We start from the raw sequence: 19,170 nt of genomic DNA on the forward strand, positions 1-19,170 counted from the left end.
CTAGGCCTAAGAGCAGGTACAATAGCAAGCTATAAGTCAGCTATAAATATTTTAAGGAGATAAAATAGGAGAGAGAAGAGCAGCGGGTTACAGATTTATAGCCAGCTGTAGCATTGACTCCAAGACGTGATATGTGTATGACAGGTGGACCAGGTATTAATAGTGTAATATATAACTATTGTATGAATTAACTATTAAGTTGATTATATGTGATTTGAACCTAGTAGTTGGTTATAAACAAGCCCTTGAGCGAAGATATGGGGGCGGGAACCGTGGCTCCGACAGGCGACAGCCACGATGCCATAATTCCATCTGAAACAGTACTAGTACTCCCAGTAGCAGTAAAACCGGGGCACACGTCAGCGGCCTACTAGACACTTCCTCCCTTCTCATCCAATCCCTTCCACGACACGTGGTCTCAAATCTCTCGCCGAAAATAAAAAAAACACCAAAATTTAAGCTCTTTACTCCATGTCCAATCCGAGTGCTCCTAGTGGATACTGAATAGTGACGAGACGAGTCGTCGTCCTCGCTCGCCGGCCACACTTCCCCCTCCTGTCCCCACTCCACTCCACGGCCGTGCAGCTGCACAGCAGCAGCAGCAGCAGCTCGCACGGCGAGGAGATGGAGAGATGGAGATGGTGCCCCTTCTTCTCCTCCCCTCCACAACTTTCCTTTTCTTTGAGAATGGATTCCCTCACCACCACATTATTATTTTAGCTAGTAGTACAGTACTAGCTCTTCTTCTTGTTGTTCTTGTTCTTTCTTCTTCCCCTTTTTAAATCCATTCACCACCACAAACTAGCTTAGCTTAGCTTAGCTAGGGTTCGTGGTCGATCGGTGGAGGAGTTGGGGAATGGAGGGAGGAGGGAGGAGGAGGAAGAGGGGGAAGGTGGAGCTGCGGCGGATAGAGGACCGGACGAGCCGGCAGGTGCGATTCTCGAAGCGGCGGAGCGGGCTGTTCAAGAAGGCGTACGAGCTGTCCGTGCTCTGCGACGCCCAGGTCGCCCTCCTCGTCTTCTCCCCCGCCGGCCGCCTCTACGAGTTCGCCTCTTCCACCTCCAGGTAGTACATGTACTCCACTCCACTGCGCTCCTACAGTTCAATTCCATTTGTATTTTTTCTCTATCTCCTCAAATCTGTATATATCCAGGTACATAGTACAATGTTTCTCGCGGATTCTAGAGCTGAGTTTGCTGTGCATCACTCTGAGCTCTAGCTGGCTATAATAATAATAATAATAATAACTCTCGTTATTAATTTTCTGGTGGCCTGATGTTAATTAATTAGTACTACACATATGTTGCGTACGTATGGATTTGATTTGGAACTAGCTGTAATAGATCGCTGTGCAGTGTTCCTGTACTTCTGCTGCTCAGCTTAATTTATAGAAGTAGCTTGCTTTCTTCGTGTGCTAAGACTGAATGCTGAGACTACTAATTTTATGTCACATTTCTTCACCATTAGTTTGGGGATTTATCAGAGAAATACCTGCAAGTGTTCTCTCATAACTCCTAGCTTAGCTAGTTCTTCAGCTTCATTCATAGAGATGATTGCTCAGGTTAATTGCAACTGCGCTAGCTGTGATAATCTACCAATATGGTACATGCATATACATATGTTTTTTCGCCCTATAGTTTACTTATGGGTTCAGTGTGCCAATTTCGTTGGTTTTAGTTTAATTGTATGCATAAAATATACCCATACATTTTAATCTGCAAAATAAGGCCTTCTTAATCTACCTCTTGTTTTTACCCATGTACCCAAAAATAGCGTCACATATATGTAGCCTTTTTGGTACTGAGCATCCAAAAATTTATTTGGTTAGTATAGGCTAACTAATTGATGTCTCGGGAGAAACAAAACCTTTTGATTGCTGCATTGAAAAATAACATTTTTTTAAAATATATTTACAATGCAGTAACCAAGAACCTTTTTTTTTTTCATTTGTATGCCTGTACAAGTTACTGCTTTTGAGTTTAATTTACTGATTTCGAATTTTCTTCATGCAGCATTGATACAATTTTTGGTCGGTATTGGGACCTTCTGGACACAACAATTGATCTCAATATTGAAGCAAGGGAATCTCGGGTTGATTGCAATATACAGGTCTACCTGATAAGTATTTTAGTAATATAGCAGTTCTTTAACTTATGATCATGATAATAACTAAGCCTAACATTCAAGTTCACAGCTCTAGAATCATGTTTCCCTTTTTGCCAATTGCGCCAACTGAACATCGATGGTGTATTATCCATTAAAGTCTTAAAACTAAGGAGTAAAATATGAAAGTTTTCCCACAAACCTATGGTCATGATAATAATTAAATCTGCTACTTAAGTCCATGGCTCTAGAATCTTTGTTCCTTGTGCTAACTGAGAATCAATGGTATCATCCAATTAGCCTATTGGACTCCCTTGTCGCTCGCTGGAGTGACACAGGAGGCGAAACACCAAATCTCTAGCCTTAGCCACACACCTACTACTCGCCTTGGTGTTGGCCGTACTAGCAGTGACACCTGCCCATCTCTTCACCTTTCTCCTATAATTCCCCTCCTCTCCCTCTTTTTTTTCCCTTCCCACCTTTCTTTTTCTAGGTCTGGATATGGAGACAAATCGTCCACGGAGGGCTAGCTCCTTTGTTGGTTGGAGATGCAACCCCTCCATTTAGGGGTGTTGGTGTGGCTCCTCGCCTAGCCCTTTGTATTTATGACGACACTCCACCTAGGATCAAGGTGGCAAAAGGTGCATGGGCTAACCGATGGCCAGAGCGATGACACATGTGGAAGCTATCTGATAAAATATTCACTACATGCAAGGGCAAGTGGCAGGAGGCGGCACCCCACATGGATGTTGGCCAGCTTGCTCTGTGTGGAGGACTGGCTATATGAGGCTTTAACGTGTGTGGAGGCGTTGCCTGCAACCGACGTATGCGCTAAGCGTTGTAACTGCTGGATTTGAGGTGTCTGTGCTTGGATCTAGACGCGTAGTGGCAAACGGTGGTGGCAGGGCTTCTTCTTTGCCTCCACTAGACAACGTCAGTGAGTGAAGATGCACTAAGGTCTAGGAACTGCTAGATCTGGATCTCAAATGTATCTAGCTGGTGGCATGGAAGGTGGCATGATGGACGTCAATGATGGGTTGCAAGAGTTTGGGCTGCATCTCATGATTGCCTTAGTGTGGTATTTTATGCGACAAGGCTCGTTAGGCAACAAAGGATCAATCTCTGGCACGACGATCATCAAAGTTTCTAAGTAAACAAGTGGTGTACCGGATCGTTACTAGATAAGAAAGTACTCCCTCCCTTTCTTATCATAAGACGATTGGACTTTTTGGTAAGTCAAACTAAACTTCTTAAAGTTTGACCAAGTTTATAGAAAAAGATAGCAACATTTCCAACACAGAATAAACATACTATCAATATATATTCAATGTTATATTTAGTGAAACTAATTTGGTGTTGTAAATGTCGCTTCATTTTTATATAAACTATGTCAAACTTAAAAAAAATTGACTTAGAAAAAAATCAAAGCATCTTATAATACGAAACAAAGGGAGTAACAAGCTTGAAGCAACATGGAAGAAGAATTGAAGCTTAGTCTTCCAGTCTTTCCTTTTGTATTTTGGTGTTTCTCGGTCATAAAACTTGGATCTAAGTATTCATGTTCGTAATATTTGGTTGTGTATATCCACATGTAGATGTAGAGGCCGGATTTATATCCATTATCTAAAAAAACATCCAATTGTTAAAATCTCAAAAGCATAGACGGAGTAAAATATGAAAGTTTTCCTGAATGTCTTTTTTTTCGCATTAAACACCACATATAAGCATGTGTTATTTACCAGGATAAGACTTTATGTTGTAGCGGTCAATTATAAGGTCAAGTTAGGCATTTACTAGAGGCATTTGCACAAAAGTGACATTACAATCTCATTTTGAATGCATGAATTTTACATAATTTTCATAGTAATTAGTTTTAGTTCCCTCGAAAAATCTTTAAATTTCTTATATTCCATAGGAAGCTCAACTGCTTAAAAGGCTAATTAATGCATAAAAGAGCACACACGAAGTTACATACCACACATGTGGAATTTAATAAGTTAGGTGATCCTCCCTCATCATAAAATATTTCATGGTAATGTTATATACTGAAGACATTTTTCATATGCATACTCAAGTTAGATCAAACAACAACACAATGGAGGTTAAGGGTCTAACTTATACTACATGCTATGTACATGTACATGTGGTTTGGTTCTCCCAATGTTTTCCACAACACCCAAGTAAATATACTTGCAAAATTACACAACAAAGCCTCACCGAAGTAATTAATAATTACTAGGTGTTTCTATATCTCCACCATCCCCACTCGACACCTCAAATATCCAAATATCCTTCATCCACTAAGTGAACACCTCAAATATCTTGACTCTGACACATGCCATGCATGCCAATAACTAGTTTTTTTAGGTTTCATGGATGATGCATATGCACACACACACCACCTACAAGAGTGTGCCTCCGCACCACAAACTCATCAAGCAGAGGCTAGGGGTAATTCCATGAACCCTAGAAAATAGTTGGATCATGAGCTACTCCACAATCTAACAAGCTTATGATCAGAATAGACGAACCATGACTCAAAACACAATAGCGATGAAGAAATAACCCACAATAGAGAAATATATAGAGAACCCGACCACAAATTCCCTTAATGTCACTTTTGTGCAAAAATTATCACATAACCCTCTCATTTCAGACCCTTGGACTCTTGACTTATAGAAGAATCTAATGCTAAAGGATTATGAGCCTCTGATCGTTTGAACAAACACCTCTTGTATGGCCTCACTCCTTGAGCATTTATACCCCCTTGCTAGTATTAACCCAAAAAAGAGTAGGAATAGTAATAGGTTCTAAGAATATAGTTAGGAATCCTTTTAGTTTTTTCCCTAGTGCTAATGGTATAACAATCAGAATCTTATTTGTTGAAGTCATCTTTCTCCAAATTAGCAACACCTTTTTTCTTCCACCTAGAAAGTACCCCAACCATGTCTCACGCACATCATCACGATGAGCATGTTAAAGTCTTGTTTTGGTTTCATAGGTTCTCCACCTAAGAGTTTTTAGGAAGTTTGTTAACCATAGATCCTTACATAGGTTCACACCACCTTCTAGCGCCACTAGGTTGCGAGTGCCTCATGCATGCTTGTCCCATATCTTCCTCATCCAATTGTTGATAGTTTTGCCTCTGTCTCTACTAGAATTCAAGCTAGATCAAGCTGAATTCACAGAGGAATTATGAAGACCACGACATGGAAAATTAATTATATCTATTAATTAGGCATGATTTAGTAGGGTTCCTTTTATCTTTAGGAAACATGTGTCATATCTTTAAGAAACCTGTGTCGTGTCCGATCAGGACTTGTATCAACCCGAAGGTATAAATATTTATACCTGAGGCCTTTGTAAACTATCTCCACATATCAATACAATTACTATTGACGCATCGCCACCTTTTATTTCAGTGAGTTCTTAGTTTCGAGTTGGGCTGCATCAGTTTTGATTTCTGGCGAGGAAGTATGTTTTGTCAACTTCGCTTGTATCGGCATAGCTAGAACTTTCTTGGTTAAGTCCGATATTCTATTCAAGTTGACACAAGCGTTTCCTATCTGATATATTGATTCTATCTTTAGTTGCATCACCGTTTAGAGTCGTATCAGCTGCGTTCGTTTCTCCAACAAAAGTGGATGGAATTTTAGATACTCGTGGCACGTTTTCAAGCTGCTAAACAATGCGTTTCGTGCGAAAACTTTCTATATGAAAGTTGCTCTAAAATATCAGATTAATCCATTTTCAAGTTTGTAATAATTAAAACTAAATAAATCACACATTATTACCACCTCGTTTTGCATGAAACACTTAATCTCTATCTTCATCTTCATCTGTAGGAGATTCAAACACCAGCACATTGTTGTTTTAGATAGATCGATGTATCTATCACGTTTGTGTATATCTATTGGCTAAATAGGTTTTTCTTATTATCTTCAATCCTATATTGTGTCGGTTAGGTCCGATCTATTAGATTGTCGCTAATAAGTTTTATTCTACTAAGCCAATAGGTTTTCATGCAACGTTTCATCGGAGTCTAGCCAATGAGTTATCTTGTTACTTTTTTAAGTGTTGTATCGGCTCATATTGAAACTCGTATATTTACTAGCTAAATCTTCCTTTATCAACTTCAATCTCATATTGTCTTGGTTCGGTCCGATCTATCAAGATTGTCTTTGATAAACAATGGTTTATTAATGAATTACGCATAGTTTAGTTCTAGCCGATGACAGCAAAAATCTCATTGTTTATCTTATCATTTGAATCTACATCGAACCCATAGCCGATTGATCGAAACCTATCGATATCGGTTGGCCTCGCTACACTACATTGACCTATTGGCAGTATCAAACTAACTAGCACGCCTAGAACTTGATTAATCGAACCTGCATTGGAGCTAAGCAGATCTCCCATGCCTTCGTGCAATGTTATTAAGGGCTTAAGGCGGTATGGTGAGGTATGGAGACCCGCCACCGTCTTACAGCTATAGCGTTAAGCCGTATGGCGTGGCAACGCCATACACTCTTCCTATTTTTGCAAATTAAGAAAGCCAGGAAGGGGATTGTGCAAAGGAGTGTAGATAAGGGAGGAAATCAGAGCACTGCAAAGAAGCAGAGCAGGAAAGAGACAAAGTAGCGGATAAGGAGAAGAAAGGTGAGAGAGCAGCACAGTGCAGAGGGTGAAAAGGAGCACAGATGAAGTCAGAGAGAGAGAGAGAGCATAGATGAAGTAAGGGGAAAAGGGATGGAGCATACCTTGAGATGGAGAGGCGCCGTGATGAGTAGATGGTGTTGTGGTGGAGCCGGCGATGACGAGGGTTGCGCACGAGATGGTCATAGAGGCAATGCCTCGATCTTTGGATTTGGGTTGGCGATGCCGCCCCTAGGGTTTCCCGGGGCACCCTCTCTCCCTTTTCCCTCTATTTCTCTTCCACTATTAGGGCCTCACGGGTTGTTTTTCGCACCCAGCCTAGACTTGTGCCCAGTGTGCCTAGGATTTGCTAGCTTGCCTAAAACTTCTCGCGCTCTTCCCTATAGTGTGCGCCTCATGCGACTCCGACGCCTCACGCCACAATCGCGATGCCATAGCGATACCCTAGCCCTAAGGCAGACGCCATAGACTCGAGGCTGTGGCAGCAAGACGCCTTGGAGGTCGCCGAACACCATGACGCCTTCGCGATGCCATGGCGACGCTATATCGACGCCTCAATAACCATGCCTTCGTGTATCGCAACAAATTTCATGTCAACATATATATGTCTACTCACCCTTTGCAAGTAACTCGCGCAACTTCGCTCTAGCAATGATACCTTATAGCCTAAGAGCCAAAGTGGTCGTGTATGTACTAAATTCTTTGTGTTAATCGTGGGATATACTCCCTAAACCTTGTTGGTGTGACATGTACTCTGACAAACATCTCCAATGTAATTGTTACTACTTCAATGATTGCAGTCCTTGTAATCCGTGAAACCCTTCATTGAACTTCTATATTATGAAACATGTGGAAGAAACAACCATAATTCAAGTCCATTAATGACAAGTACATTATTCGAATCATTTTCCACCATTATTTCGTATAGACCCCTCATTTGCTTCAAACATGGACAATCTTTTATCACATGGCATTCCCTATCACATAGCTAACATGTTTGTTTGTCATTGCTTTTGCCATTCATAATTATTCCTTTGATTCTTGCTTTTGCTTGCCACACCTACAATAACGAATGCTTAATCATCCTAGGATAAACATTTTGATGGCATCTTCAAGGATTCAACTTCCAATAGATATGCGATTGCCTCATCGAAAACAATGGTCCTCATCAAACTTAATAGGTGTCCCACCAATGAGAATATTTGTCCACCTATTGCTTACATGATGATGGTAGAGATGAATCCAATGTGATCTATCTTGTTCTAATTTGCTCATCCACACTAATCCTCTCCTAGGCCCTTCTTACTTTTACTCATTTGAGTAAATTTAAGAAAACTACATATACTTTGACCAAACTATCTAAAACTACATATATAAGAATGTATATCACAAAATTATAGATTTAGCGCCAAAGTTTTCACGAAACTATAGATTTAAGGCATTGTATCATAAAACTACAGATTTTACATCAATTTTATCATGAAACTACAGCTTTTATAATTTTAAATAGATGATAGTGCTATGGATCTAAACTCTAAAATATGTAGTTATTCGATAACTTCATCACTAGGTCTGTAGTTTTGTGAAATTTACTTGGTTGGGCTTTGCTTGTATGACCTTCCACCGTGGGTATTTATACCCCCCCCCCCTTTATTACTCCTAACCCCAAGCATATTGTGAGGAGGATTGCGTAGAGAATAGGATGGCGACAACCTACTGACCAGCCCATATAGCAGTTAGCTTGATGTCACCAAGGCACTCAAATGAAGGCATCAGACTTGACTTTGCTAAGACAAACAAATGCTGGCACCACACCTTGCTCGACATTGCCAAGCCACACTTAATGCATTGTCGTGGGGCGTTCTCTTTTGTATGTGGACTTTATGATGCCATTCAGGATGGTGGTTGTGTGAGGTTTGGAGAATGGCTGTGGCATGCCACCCCTGGGGGAGGTGCTTTGTGGAGATCAGGTGGTACCAACTCGAAGGTGGCTTGGCTATGACATGCGGGCTGGTCAAGTGTAAGGCTTTTAGGAACCATGGGATCGATTTGCTTAGGCATTTAGTTGACCTCAGTGGAAATGTGCTTCATGTTAACAAACACGCTAAAAAAACAAAATAGAGAAATATTTGGATGATATGAGAGTGAACTTGTTGATTTGTTTGGCTTTATAAAACTTAAAATATGATCTTTTGATGCTATATATAGTTTTCGCTAGATTCTGAATTAGTTAGGAATCCTTTATTCCTTAAATATGTGACCTTTCGGTCAAAAACCATTTTTGCATAGGTTCTAATAAACTAGAAGAAATCCTTTTGCTTTCCTTATTTTCCTCATCTTACTAGGATGAGAGTCACTCCAATATTACAACATCCACCACCACATTAAAAGTGCTTCCCCAATAGGTAGATTTTATGTGCTTCTTTTTTTTCCCTACTGTACGTACACTCAATCCGTTCACATATTCAAGGCATATTATGTTGAAAACAATTGTATGCTGTCAGTTTGTGTTCTAGATGATTGTTTTCGACATTCCAATTTTTCAGGACTAAATATGTTTTATTAATTATAATTGGAACCACAAAATATTATATATGCATTTATATATGTAGCTGAATTTTGTCAGTACTTGCACTTTATGAGATAATATAAGCATATGCACCTTCTTTTGCTTGATCGTCCTTTCTTCTTTAATTTGACAGCTTCGTCAGAAAGAGCATTCAGATGACCCGGTGCCTAAGATAAACCACATTACTCAATGGTAACGAAAATATAGCTGATGAGCAAGTGAGGGAATCATTTGTTTTCATCGAGTATGACATATTTTATGCAGTTGTCTGATTGTCCAAGTTATTATCAGTGTGTTGGAATCAAATGTCAACGAGCTGAACATCGCTGAGCTAAGAGGTTTGGAGGAAGCGATGACTAATGCTTTGACAGTTGTTAAGGTCATACATTATCCACTTTATTGGTCTTCATCACATCAATTCTAGCATGTAGAATGTGCCTGCTTTAATTTCGTTGCAACTGTTATTTTAAAGATATTTCATTGCAACTGTTAAACGTAATACAGCCCACAAGTTTGAGAGAATCTTAATGTTTGTGTTTCATGCAGAACAAACTGATGATGAAGGTGGCTAGTGTGCTCCCCCAAAGCGAGGTCAGTTAACAGAAATTAGCTAAACTCAACTGAATTTTGAATTCTGCAATCATATGCATATGCCGTTGTGTATTGACAGTTCAAACAATTGATCGAACTTTACCCTCAAGCTAGATGGTCAAGCTAGCATGAGAAAGTACTCAGAAATAAAATAATTTCATGAGCAAGTACTCAGGGAAAAAAAGGATAATTCCATGAGCAAAGTTCCCGAAAAGACTAGCTGACCAGTAATGGTGTTTAATTAAACTGGCTATTTCCTTATGCTGTTTTTCTGCTCTTGCCAACAGAAGAAGAGGAAGAGTTGCTCGATTTCAGAGCCAAGATCAGGAGTGAGCTCTTAATTTACACTGGAGAAGGAGCTGCATTAAATTTGCAGCCCCAAACCTGCAAATGTTCGATAGATGATCATAGGTTTGATTTGTTGTTGTTCACACATTCATACATATAACTGTCAAGTTTGATCGGTTAACTGTTTGTCCCACAAACGCACGTTATCCAAATCCTGACAAAGCAAGACACAGGTGCAATGTGCGTACCTGCGAAATTGTAGCCAAAGCATGATAATGTATATGTACCAGCCATTTCAACAACAGAAGTTGCTTGGAAAACATTGGAGGGAATTCCTCCTGATTCTTGTCGATCGGAGATGAAAAAACAGATGTAAGATTCATGTGATGTTCCTGCATTTTAAAAGAAACCCTTTGCCTGGTTCCTGCTGGCTGCTGCTGCAGAGGGTCGGCCTCAAGCAACCCTGTCAAAGTTCAGTTTAACCTTCTGTTGGAGATGATGAACAGTCGAACACCAATACTGAACCAGCTGTAAACAAGAAAAGCACATTGTATTTCCTGGAAAGAAAAAACAAGAAGAACGGAACTTACCGGCTGCCGGCGGATTTTCGCCGGCGAGGAGCAATCAGCAGCGATGCGCGAGAGCGACGACCATGCATGGAGGATTGGCGGTGGGCTCCTGGAGGTCAGATGGACCAGCTGGTGGGCCGGGCCCCATCTGCGGGTGTTCTGCCCAGGCCCAATCAGAATAAGTTATATTTGGTATTTTGGTTCATGGATGAAATATCAGACTCGATGTCAAATTAAGAGATTTTAAGTGAACTTTATTCCGACCCAATTATATTTTTAGACGAAAGGGTCAGATGGACCAATTATATTTCTTTCAGTGGGTGTGTTTAGTTCACCTAAAAATTAAAAGTTTGATTGAAATTGGAACGATGTAACAGAAAAGTTGAAAGTTTGTGTGTAAGAAAGTTTTCATGTGATGAAAAAGTTAGAAGTTTAAAGAAAAAGTTAGGAACTAAACCAGGCCAGAGTATCAAACTTGACAAGGCTGCTTGAGGCAAAGCATGGTGACGGGCTAAGGAAAAAGTGATACTTTGACTCCCTCAACTGACCACCGAATCTAAATCGTATCTTTCAACCGCAATACCAGAAATCTTGACCCATGAACTTGCCAAACCAGTGCAATTTGACTCTCTTGGTGTTTTTGGAGTGTGGTTTCGCTGACGTGGCGCATATGTGACAGTGTTGAAATGTTCTTGGTCCTACGTGGCATTGACGTGGCGCTTACGTGGAATTAAAATAAAAATATATATGCGGGGCCCATTTGTCATTCACACAAAAAAAAAATTATGGGACCCACTGACATGTGGGTCCCACATGTCATCCTCTCGTATCCCTTCTTCCTCCTCCCATCTCCTCCGTCCTTGGCCATCTCCTCCTCTACCAACTCCGGCGAGGGTTCACGGCGAGTCGAAACGGCAGCGGCAGTAGCTTCAGGCATCGGTGCGCAGCGGCAAGACGAAACAGCACAAGCCGCCTCCTCTTCCTCGTCCTCGTCCTTTTATGGGAAGGAGAGGTCTCCTCCTCTCGTCAGTCGAGGCGTCGTCGAGAGAGACGAGAGACGAGGCAGCGAAGGAGGTGGCGGTGATGGAGGAAGAGCTGCAGGGGTGGGAGACGCCGAGGAGGGAGGAGTGCCGCATCCCGGTCATGCCGCAATGCCCGGCGCCGCCGAGGAAGAGGCCGGTGGTGCTGCCGGAGCTGGGGAAGGAGCGGCGGGAGCCGCCCAAGGGCAGGTACTTCCAGCCGCCGGACCTCGAGTTGTTGTTCGTGCTCGTGCCGCCGCGGAGGCAGGCGTCCAGCTGCGTGTAGAGCTCCTGCCCAGCCTCCATGCAGCAGCACGCCACTGACGTGGATTTCCTGATCAATCCAGAGCTCGGGACGCCGCTCCGTCCGTCGCCGATCCGGACGCCGCTCCCCACGCACGAAGAGAAAGAGGGAGAGATAGAGAAGGGAGGAGATGGCAGAAGGAAGAAGGGATAAGAGAGGACCCACATGTCAGTGGGTCCCATAATTTTTTTTTGAATGACAAATGGTCCCCGCATATATTTTTTTATTTTAATTCCACATAAGCGCCACGTCAATGCCACGTGGGATAAAGACCAGGTTAACACTGCCGCGTGTGCACCACGTCAGCGAAACCACCCTTCAAAACCACCAAGGGAGTCAAATTGCACCGGTTTTGTAAGTTCAGGGGCAAAGATTTCTGGAATTACGGTTGAGGGATACGATTTAGATTCGTTGGTCAGTTGAGGGAGTCAAAGTGATCTTATTCCATGGGCTGACGGCGGATGCAGCTTCGACTCCTGCCGCGTCGCCGACTGCCTGCTACAGCAGCATTTATCAAACATAGGTGGTTAGTGGTTGAGATAGATTAAGATAAAGATGGAGTCAGGTACATAGAACGAAAAAGTTATTAACGCATGATATATTGAGTTGTAGTTATCATAAATTTAAAAAATAGATTTATTTATACTTTATAAAGCTACTTCTATATAAAAAGTTCTTTTTTTTTTGCAAAAACACATTATCTAGCCGTTTAAAAAATATGATAACAGAAACCGAGGTAAAATATGCATCTTAATTAGAAAAGAACGAGGTACATGGTGATAAAGACGAACATGACCAGAGAAATTTTGAGTATGGTTGAATGGCACAATATTTGGGAACTGTCAGTTGAATTCATCGAGATATCAAAAAAAACTTTATTGGCACTGCAAAAACACCATGGATGCTACTAACTCACAATGATATGGGGGCTAGAGGAAATGTACTGCTGCTGCACAATACAGATTTTGAGTGATGTAGAACTAACAGTGTACAACACAAATGAAAAATAGCAAGTGATTCACAAGCCGTAGCTAAGCTCAACTGTCGAAGACTATATCTGGCGAAGAACTTTCGCAGCTGCCTCCACGGTTTTTTCGATGTCCTGGGAGGTGTGTGCCAAGCTGGTGAAACCTGCCTCAAACTGGGATGGAGCTAGGTACACACCTTCTTCAAGCATGCCCCGGTAGAACCTCCCAAACTTGGCGGTGTCACTCTTCTTCGCGTCACCAAAGTTGTGAACTGGGCCAGCGGTGAAGAAGAACCCGAACATCCCCCTGATGTGTCCTCCACACATCTCATGTCCAGTTTTCGCACCCGCGTCCAATACCCCGCGAACAAGATCACCAGTGATCTTGTCCAAGTAATCGTAGGTTCCAGGCTCCATCAGACGCTTGAGTGTGTGGATTCCAGCAGTCATAGCTAGAGGGTTTCCACTGAGGGTTCCTGCCTGGTACATTGGCCCTGCTGGAGCAACCATCTCCATGATGTCCTTACGTCCACCATAAGCGCCAACTGGAAGACCACCACCGATGATTTTCCCCAATGTTGACACATCAGGGGTGATCCCGAAGTATTCTTGAGCCCCACCATAAGCTAAACGGAAACCCGTCATCACTTCATCAAAGACCAAAAGTGCACCGTCTTGTTTCGTCAAGTCACGGAGAGCATTCAGAAAACCGGGTTGTGGAGGAATGAAGCCAGCATTGCCAACAACGGGCTCAAGGAAGACAGCAGCAATCTGCCCTTTGTTCTCCTCAAACAGTTTTTTCACTGCCTCGACATCATTGTATGGTGCCGTTAGAGTCTCAGATGTGGCTCCCTTGGGGACTCCAGGGGAGTCTGGGAGGCCAAGGGTGGCAACACCACTGCCAGCTTTAACAAGGAAGGAATCTGCATGGCCATGGTAACAACCTTCAAACTTGAGAATCTTCTCTCTCCCAGTGAATGCACGCACAAGGCGGAGCGCTCCCATGCAGGCTTCTGTCCCTGAATTGACAAAACGGACCATTTCGATACTTGGTACAGCAGAGATGACCATCTCAGCCAACACATTCTCCAACACACATGGAGCGCCAAAGCTAGTTCCTTTCTTTAGAGTTTCAATCAATGCTGCATTCACCTGAATAAAACAACAAGATTTTAGTACCATGGTTTGGATTCAGGTAATACAAAAAGGTTTAGATTGAAACTCCAGTCTCGTAAATTTTATGAAGTATACAGAAGGGAAAAGGAACAAGGCTGTACCGTATCATCTGCATGACCGATGATCGCAGGACCCCAGGAACCAACATAATCGATATATTCATTTCCATCCACATCCCACATACGAGAACCCTTCACAGAATCAAACACAATGGGCTGCCCACCAACTGATTTGAAGGCACGAACTGGTGAATTAACACCCCCAGGCATCAACTCCTGTAATGCAGCGAAACATCCATCAGTACAAATATCCAACTCTGACTAAGACATCAAACATAAAAGGAATTCAAATTGTTGAATAAGGGATATAGGCTGCACCAGCATGGATGTTAATATCAGTCGGAATGCATTCTAACAAGGATATAAACCGATTTTAGTCTACACAGTAAAAAGTGGAAACCATGGCCTTTTCCTTTTTTTTAAACATGAATCTAAGGGGATGGTTAAGTGCATAATAAGCCTGGAAATTTATATACAGGAATTTTACATTATTCAGTTCTATTAATTATGGCAATTGTGCCTTCGATAACCAATACACCCATCAAGATCATGATCCAAATTGGGATGGTAAAATCATCATAGATTCATAGATGTACTCTCTAGGGACCATGTACTTTGAAACTAGTTTTTGTTTGCTTGAATATTACCTAAATGATTGATGCAGTGTCTAGCTGTCTATGATATATGTCCATCTTAATCTAACAACCTGGACTACGAACACAGTTGACCTTGCCAAAAGCTCACATTGTCCAACTCTCACAGCCCATGGTTCCCATCCAAAACATAACTGAAATTCCACCCGACTATACCCCACATATCGCATCGCTGGCATGAACGAAGAAACACCGCCATCAATTGCCCACCAATTTCAACCCAAGAACAGGTCCCATCAATGGAGCGCAAACGAGCGTCATCTCACAATTCGCAGTCACAGAAATGCCGCAAGTAATGGAGTAATCCCCCCCCCCCCCCCCTTGAACGACGCGCGAGGAGACGCATCTCCACGCAACAAGGAGAGGAAAGAGAGGAGGCGGGTCACCTTGGCGGCGTTGAAGATCTCCTCGGACTTCTCCACCGTGTACGCCTTCTCCCCCTTCTCGACGGAGATGGCCGCCCGCACGACGGACCGTGGGGCGCGCGCGCGCGAGGAAGAGGGCCTCGGGGCCACCGTCCGGGCCGAGATCCCGGACGCCACGGCGGCGGCGGCGGCGGAGGCGGCTGCTGCTCCGGCCATGCTTTCCTCCCTTTCCGGGTTCCTTCTTCCCTCTCGAGGGGTGGGTGCGTGGAGAAGATGAGGGAGGGGATAAGAAAATTCAGGGGGGTTTGGTGCGATTGGGTCTTAAAGGTGCCGCATGGGCCCACCGGTCAGATCGTTTTTTTAGTGAGAAAAAGAAGAGGCTACGATTGGTACTCAGCCGTACGATCTCCATCGAACGGTTGTTGTGAGCTCACGGGAGTTCGGGGAATTCATCGCCGAACCCCCTCGTAGCGTGGGTTTTACGGCTATGGTTGGTTGTCATCCGTACGATCCATATCGAACGGTTCATGGGTGTTGGGAGAATTCGTCATTGACCCCGTGTAGGTCGTGGACTATGGTTTGTTTTCATCCGTACGATCTCTATCGGACGGTTCATGTGAGCTCGAGGGGTTTCGGAGAATTCATCACCAACCCACCCCTGTAGCATGGGCCGAGAGGTCGGTTGGTCCATATGGTGGGTTTTATGTTGCTTGTTGTTTCAAATGTGCTGGGCTTCAAGTCCGTGTGCTGTACTGTACAAAGGCTGTGGATTGTGGTTGTGGAAGGTAAAACGCTCGTGTTGGAAGTAATAGACTGGAAAATGTTCCTTATATAAACCACTAAATGAAACGTGGCATTACCGGTCGTCTTTGGGTGGATTCTAGAACACGCTGCTTTGATCTGCTGCGACGAGTTAACGACGCATTAACACTCGTTAATCTCAGCCCTTTACTACGATGATGACATTGTGTTGGGTCTGGGCTATTGTTGATTGTGAGAACACATGGAGAAGAGAGATTTAAGAGGGATTTTTATGTACAACAGACTTGTCAAATAGTAAAAAAAAACTCGACAGAAGATTGCCGTTTGAATGAAACCTTAAACATGCGAAACAGTCGGCCACGGCGCTGCAGTGTTCCCTTACAATTGGAACTAAACTTCCGTGGCAATTTTTGTTTCTAGATTTATCCCAATTGCGAAGGGAGGTATATGTTCTGGGCATCAGATAGAGGCAAATCAAACTAGTCAAGAATTTTCTTGTTTTCCAAGAAGAAATAATGCCGTCTCAAAAAGAGAAGGTAAACCTACCACAGAATCACATAAATCATAAATGGTGCTTCCAACAAGCAAATACAGGGCGCAAATGCAGATATAGAAGAGCGAACGAAAATAACGCCCATAGACTGAAACCAAACAGCAAAACAGGACGAAAATGCAGACATGATAAAATCTTTTAGGCTGTCTTCATTCACATTCCACATAAATGGTGCCTCCATACCACAGTTCATGGGAGAAACATAGAAGAACAAATCCAGAAGGTGCATAGTCTTTTAACACCATTTCTTGCAATAATTTGCACCAGTCGATAAACAATCAAAAGAGCAACAGCATCTCATAGTTTCAACATAAAACACTGGCCCAGTACGTTGATGGATGACTATCCAGCTTTCCTTAACCATAGTTCAGACGGAACATGTCGTTCTGCACATAGAAGTTGCCTCCAGCGGGAAGCAGCTGGAACATCTGTAAAATGTTGGAAATCACAAGTTCAGTGAACATGAGGAATCATTCTGGACATAAACTGAAGATGCATCAAGTGACAGCATGTTTGGAATATTATTCCCAATCGAATTAGGTTCATTTCACTTATGTCCGTAGAGCTTGCAAAGTTCGAATACATAAGCATCACAGTTAAGAGTTTGAAACTATTGTTCTGCACAAATAACGTGTTTTCAACCATCAAGGTAGTAGAAAAGATGGCATTCACATGTTATTACTCATTTCAACTAAGATTTGCCAATCAACTTCAATTTTCATGGAAATGGCCTCATGACTATAGATGGGAAGCACTTATCATAAGTATATTGCATATTATGTTAAATTAAACAGAACTTGATCAAACATAAAAACTTAAAAATAACTAGAATGCAAGATCCCCAAAGTTGCCTCCAATATTTTCCTAATCAAACTACTAAAAAATTGCAATTTTACTATAAGCCTGCGATCAATTGCACAAATGCTGCCATAACTGAAGACAGCTTTCATCTTATCATCAATAGTAACAAATTAATACAAACACAAGCAATATCCACATCCTACAATCAAGATAAACAGGAATTAAGATTCTTGTAAATCAGTTAATATACTCCACAAAAAACCACTGACATGCCAACAACAATATTAATATTTGTTAGAAATCAACCAAGCAAATTTATTTTTGATCCACTAGTATAGTGTAATTGTTCTATGAATCATTCCATCACATATATATACTCAGATGGAACTGAAGGCCACCATTAAATTTAATGTAGTCACGAGAGAGAGAGAGAGAGAGAGAGAGAGAGAGAGAGAGAGAGCTGCAACCATTAGATTAACGAGAGCAATGGAACTGAAGGCCATGAAACAATGAAGGAGCACCATATTAGCCAGTTGTCATAGCATGATCTTAGTTGCTAGAACCATGATAATTTAATACTACTCAATAGCCCACCAAGAATTCCAGAAATTGCTGGAGAATCAAACGGTGTCATGTTGGAAGAACGATCCAATCTAATAACAAAAGGTTAATCAAATTAAAGAATTGCTAAGAAAATAAGTGGAATCTTGATAGGGAATGCATCAGGAACATCAGGAACTACGAGGATCCAAATACACCCACTACCCACAAGTCCAATCGTAGGCTCACAACTCGTCACTAAACAACTAGTGCATCAATCAATCTACCGACATAGTGACCGAACCCAATCATCAGAACAGTAAGCACCACATCAAACAAGCCGCTGCTACTACTAACGAACCAAGTCAAACCACGAATCACGAGATCAACCACAGATCGGATCAGATCAGAGCAGATCAGATCTGCGCGTATTTGAATCAAACAGATCGAGGAGGAGGAGGTGGGGGAAGCGAATAGCACGAACCTGGGAGAACTTGAGGGGGTGCTCGTCGGGGCCGGTGCGGAGGGATCCGGAGACGAAGACGAGCATGCCGCCCTGCGGCCCCGACGGCTGGCAGTCGACGGTGTTGATGTCGTGGTGGCACTGCGCGAAGGGGAGGGAGCCGAGCTTGCCGGCGATGGCGGCGGCGCCGAGAAACTGCTGGCCCTCGAAGGTGAGCATGGACCCGTCCTGGTACAGCGACACCAGCGCCGGCCGGTTCGTGTCGAACGTCCGGTAGTAGTGCTCCACGAACGCCTTCGCCACCGCGTCCGCGTCCATGGCGTCTCGCCTCTCTCGCTCGCCTAGGGTTTGGAAGCTTCTGGAAAGGAGGCGCTCGGGAGAAAAGAAAGGAGGAAGACGAGGGCGTCGTGTGAAAGGGCAATTTCAAGGGGTGAGGGGTTCGCGTGGGACGGACGCTAACCCATTGGACAGAAGAATCCAGAAATTTTCATACTGGGCCGGATTTTTATGGGCCGTAAAGCCCAACAAAAAGTTGAGGCGGGACCACCACCACCAGCGGCATGATAGGTGGGCCCACAAACTGACAGGGAAACGACAGGGGCGGCCGCGCTTGAAGGCTCTCGGAAACGGACGTTTTCTCTCGGGTCATAGACTGCCACGTGTCGACAAAATGAACCGTCGATTCCGCATCTGACGGCAGAGCGCCACTTCCAGCCTGGCTTGTCCGGTCTC

General features: G+C 43.0%; 3 protein-coding genes across 4 annotated transcripts; 1 reads left to right on the top strand and 2 right to left on the bottom strand.

The window, feature by feature from the left end:
• Positions 1-495: 495 nt before the first annotated feature.
• LOC127781349 (MADS-box transcription factor 51-like) lies at positions 496-11,088 on the top strand. Of its 2 annotated transcripts, none has more exons than XM_052308294.1 (6): positions 496-1,065; positions 2,013-2,109; positions 9,462-9,520; positions 9,593-9,707; positions 9,875-9,919; positions 10,207-11,088. In XM_052308294.1, the coding sequence occupies exons 1-6, from the start codon at positions 857-859 to the stop codon at positions 10,258-10,260; spliced, it is 579 nt and encodes a 192-aa protein (XP_052164254.1). In that variant the 5' UTR covers positions 496-856; the 3' UTR covers positions 10,261-11,088. The 2 variants fall into 2 exon arrangements, with proteins under 2 accessions (XP_052164254.1, XP_052164255.1); XM_052308295.1 differs by having other exon boundaries at positions 501-1,065; positions 9,620-9,707; positions 10,207-11,073.
• Positions 11,089-12,932: 1,844 nt separating this feature from the next.
• On the bottom strand, positions 12,933-15,600 carry LOC127781348 (glutamate-1-semialdehyde 2,1-aminomutase, chloroplastic). Its single transcript, XM_052308293.1, has 3 exons — positions 15,341-15,600; positions 14,344-14,517; positions 12,933-14,218 (listed from the first exon to the last, which is right to left on the bottom strand). Exons 1-3 carry the CDS (start codon positions 15,533-15,535, stop codon positions 13,151-13,153), a joined length of 1,437 nt encoding a protein of 478 aa, XP_052164253.1. The 5' UTR covers positions 15,536-15,600; the 3' UTR covers positions 12,933-13,150.
• Positions 15,601-16,760: 1,160 nt separating this feature from the next.
• On the bottom strand, positions 16,761-18,846 carry LOC127781350 (nuclear transport factor 2). Its single transcript, XM_052308296.1, has 2 exons — positions 18,460-18,846; positions 16,761-17,062 (listed from the first exon to the last, which is right to left on the bottom strand). Exons 1-2 carry the CDS (start codon positions 18,754-18,756, stop codon positions 16,991-16,993), a joined length of 369 nt encoding a protein of 122 aa, XP_052164256.1. The 5' UTR covers positions 18,757-18,846; the 3' UTR covers positions 16,761-16,990.
• Between the last annotated feature and the right edge of the window lie 324 nt (positions 18,847-19,170).

This window comes from Oryza glaberrima, chromosome 8, assembly GCF_000147395.1.
Source record: "Oryza glaberrima chromosome 8, OglaRS2, whole genome shotgun sequence".
Taxonomy (NCBI): Eukaryota; Viridiplantae; Streptophyta; class Magnoliopsida; order Poales; family Poaceae; genus Oryza; species Oryza glaberrima.

Coding starts and splice junctions, on each gene's coding strand:
- LOC127781349 (XM_052308294.1), top strand. CDS start 857: ATGGAGGGAGGAGGGAGGAGGAGGAAGAGGGGGAAGGTGGAGCTGCGG. Junction 1,066..2,012: donor TTCGCCTCTTCCACCTCCAG/GTAGTACATGTA, acceptor TTCTTCATGCAG/CATTGATACAATTTTTGGTC. Junction 9,708..9,874: donor ATGCTTTGACAGTTGTTAAG/GTCATACATTAT, acceptor TGTTTCATGCAG/AACAAACTGATGATGAAGGT.
- LOC127781348 (XM_052308293.1), bottom strand. CDS start 15,535: ATGGCCGGAGCAGCAGCCGCCTCCGCCGCCGCCGCCGCCGTGGCGTCC. Junction 14,518..15,340: donor AGATCTTCAACGCCGCCAAG/GTGACCCGCCTC, acceptor GCTGCATTACAG/GAGTTGATGCCTGGGGGTGT. Junction 14,219..14,343: donor TCGGTCATGCAGATGATACG/GTACAGCCTTGT, acceptor TGTTTTATTCAG/GTGAATGCAGCATTGATTGA.
- LOC127781350 (XM_052308296.1), bottom strand. CDS start 18,756: ATGGACGCGGACGCGGTGGCGAAGGCGTTCGTGGAGCACTACTACCGG. Junction 17,063..18,459: donor ACCCCCTCAAGTTCTCCCAG/GTTCGTGCTATT, acceptor AACATTTTACAG/ATGTTCCAGCTGCTTCCCGC.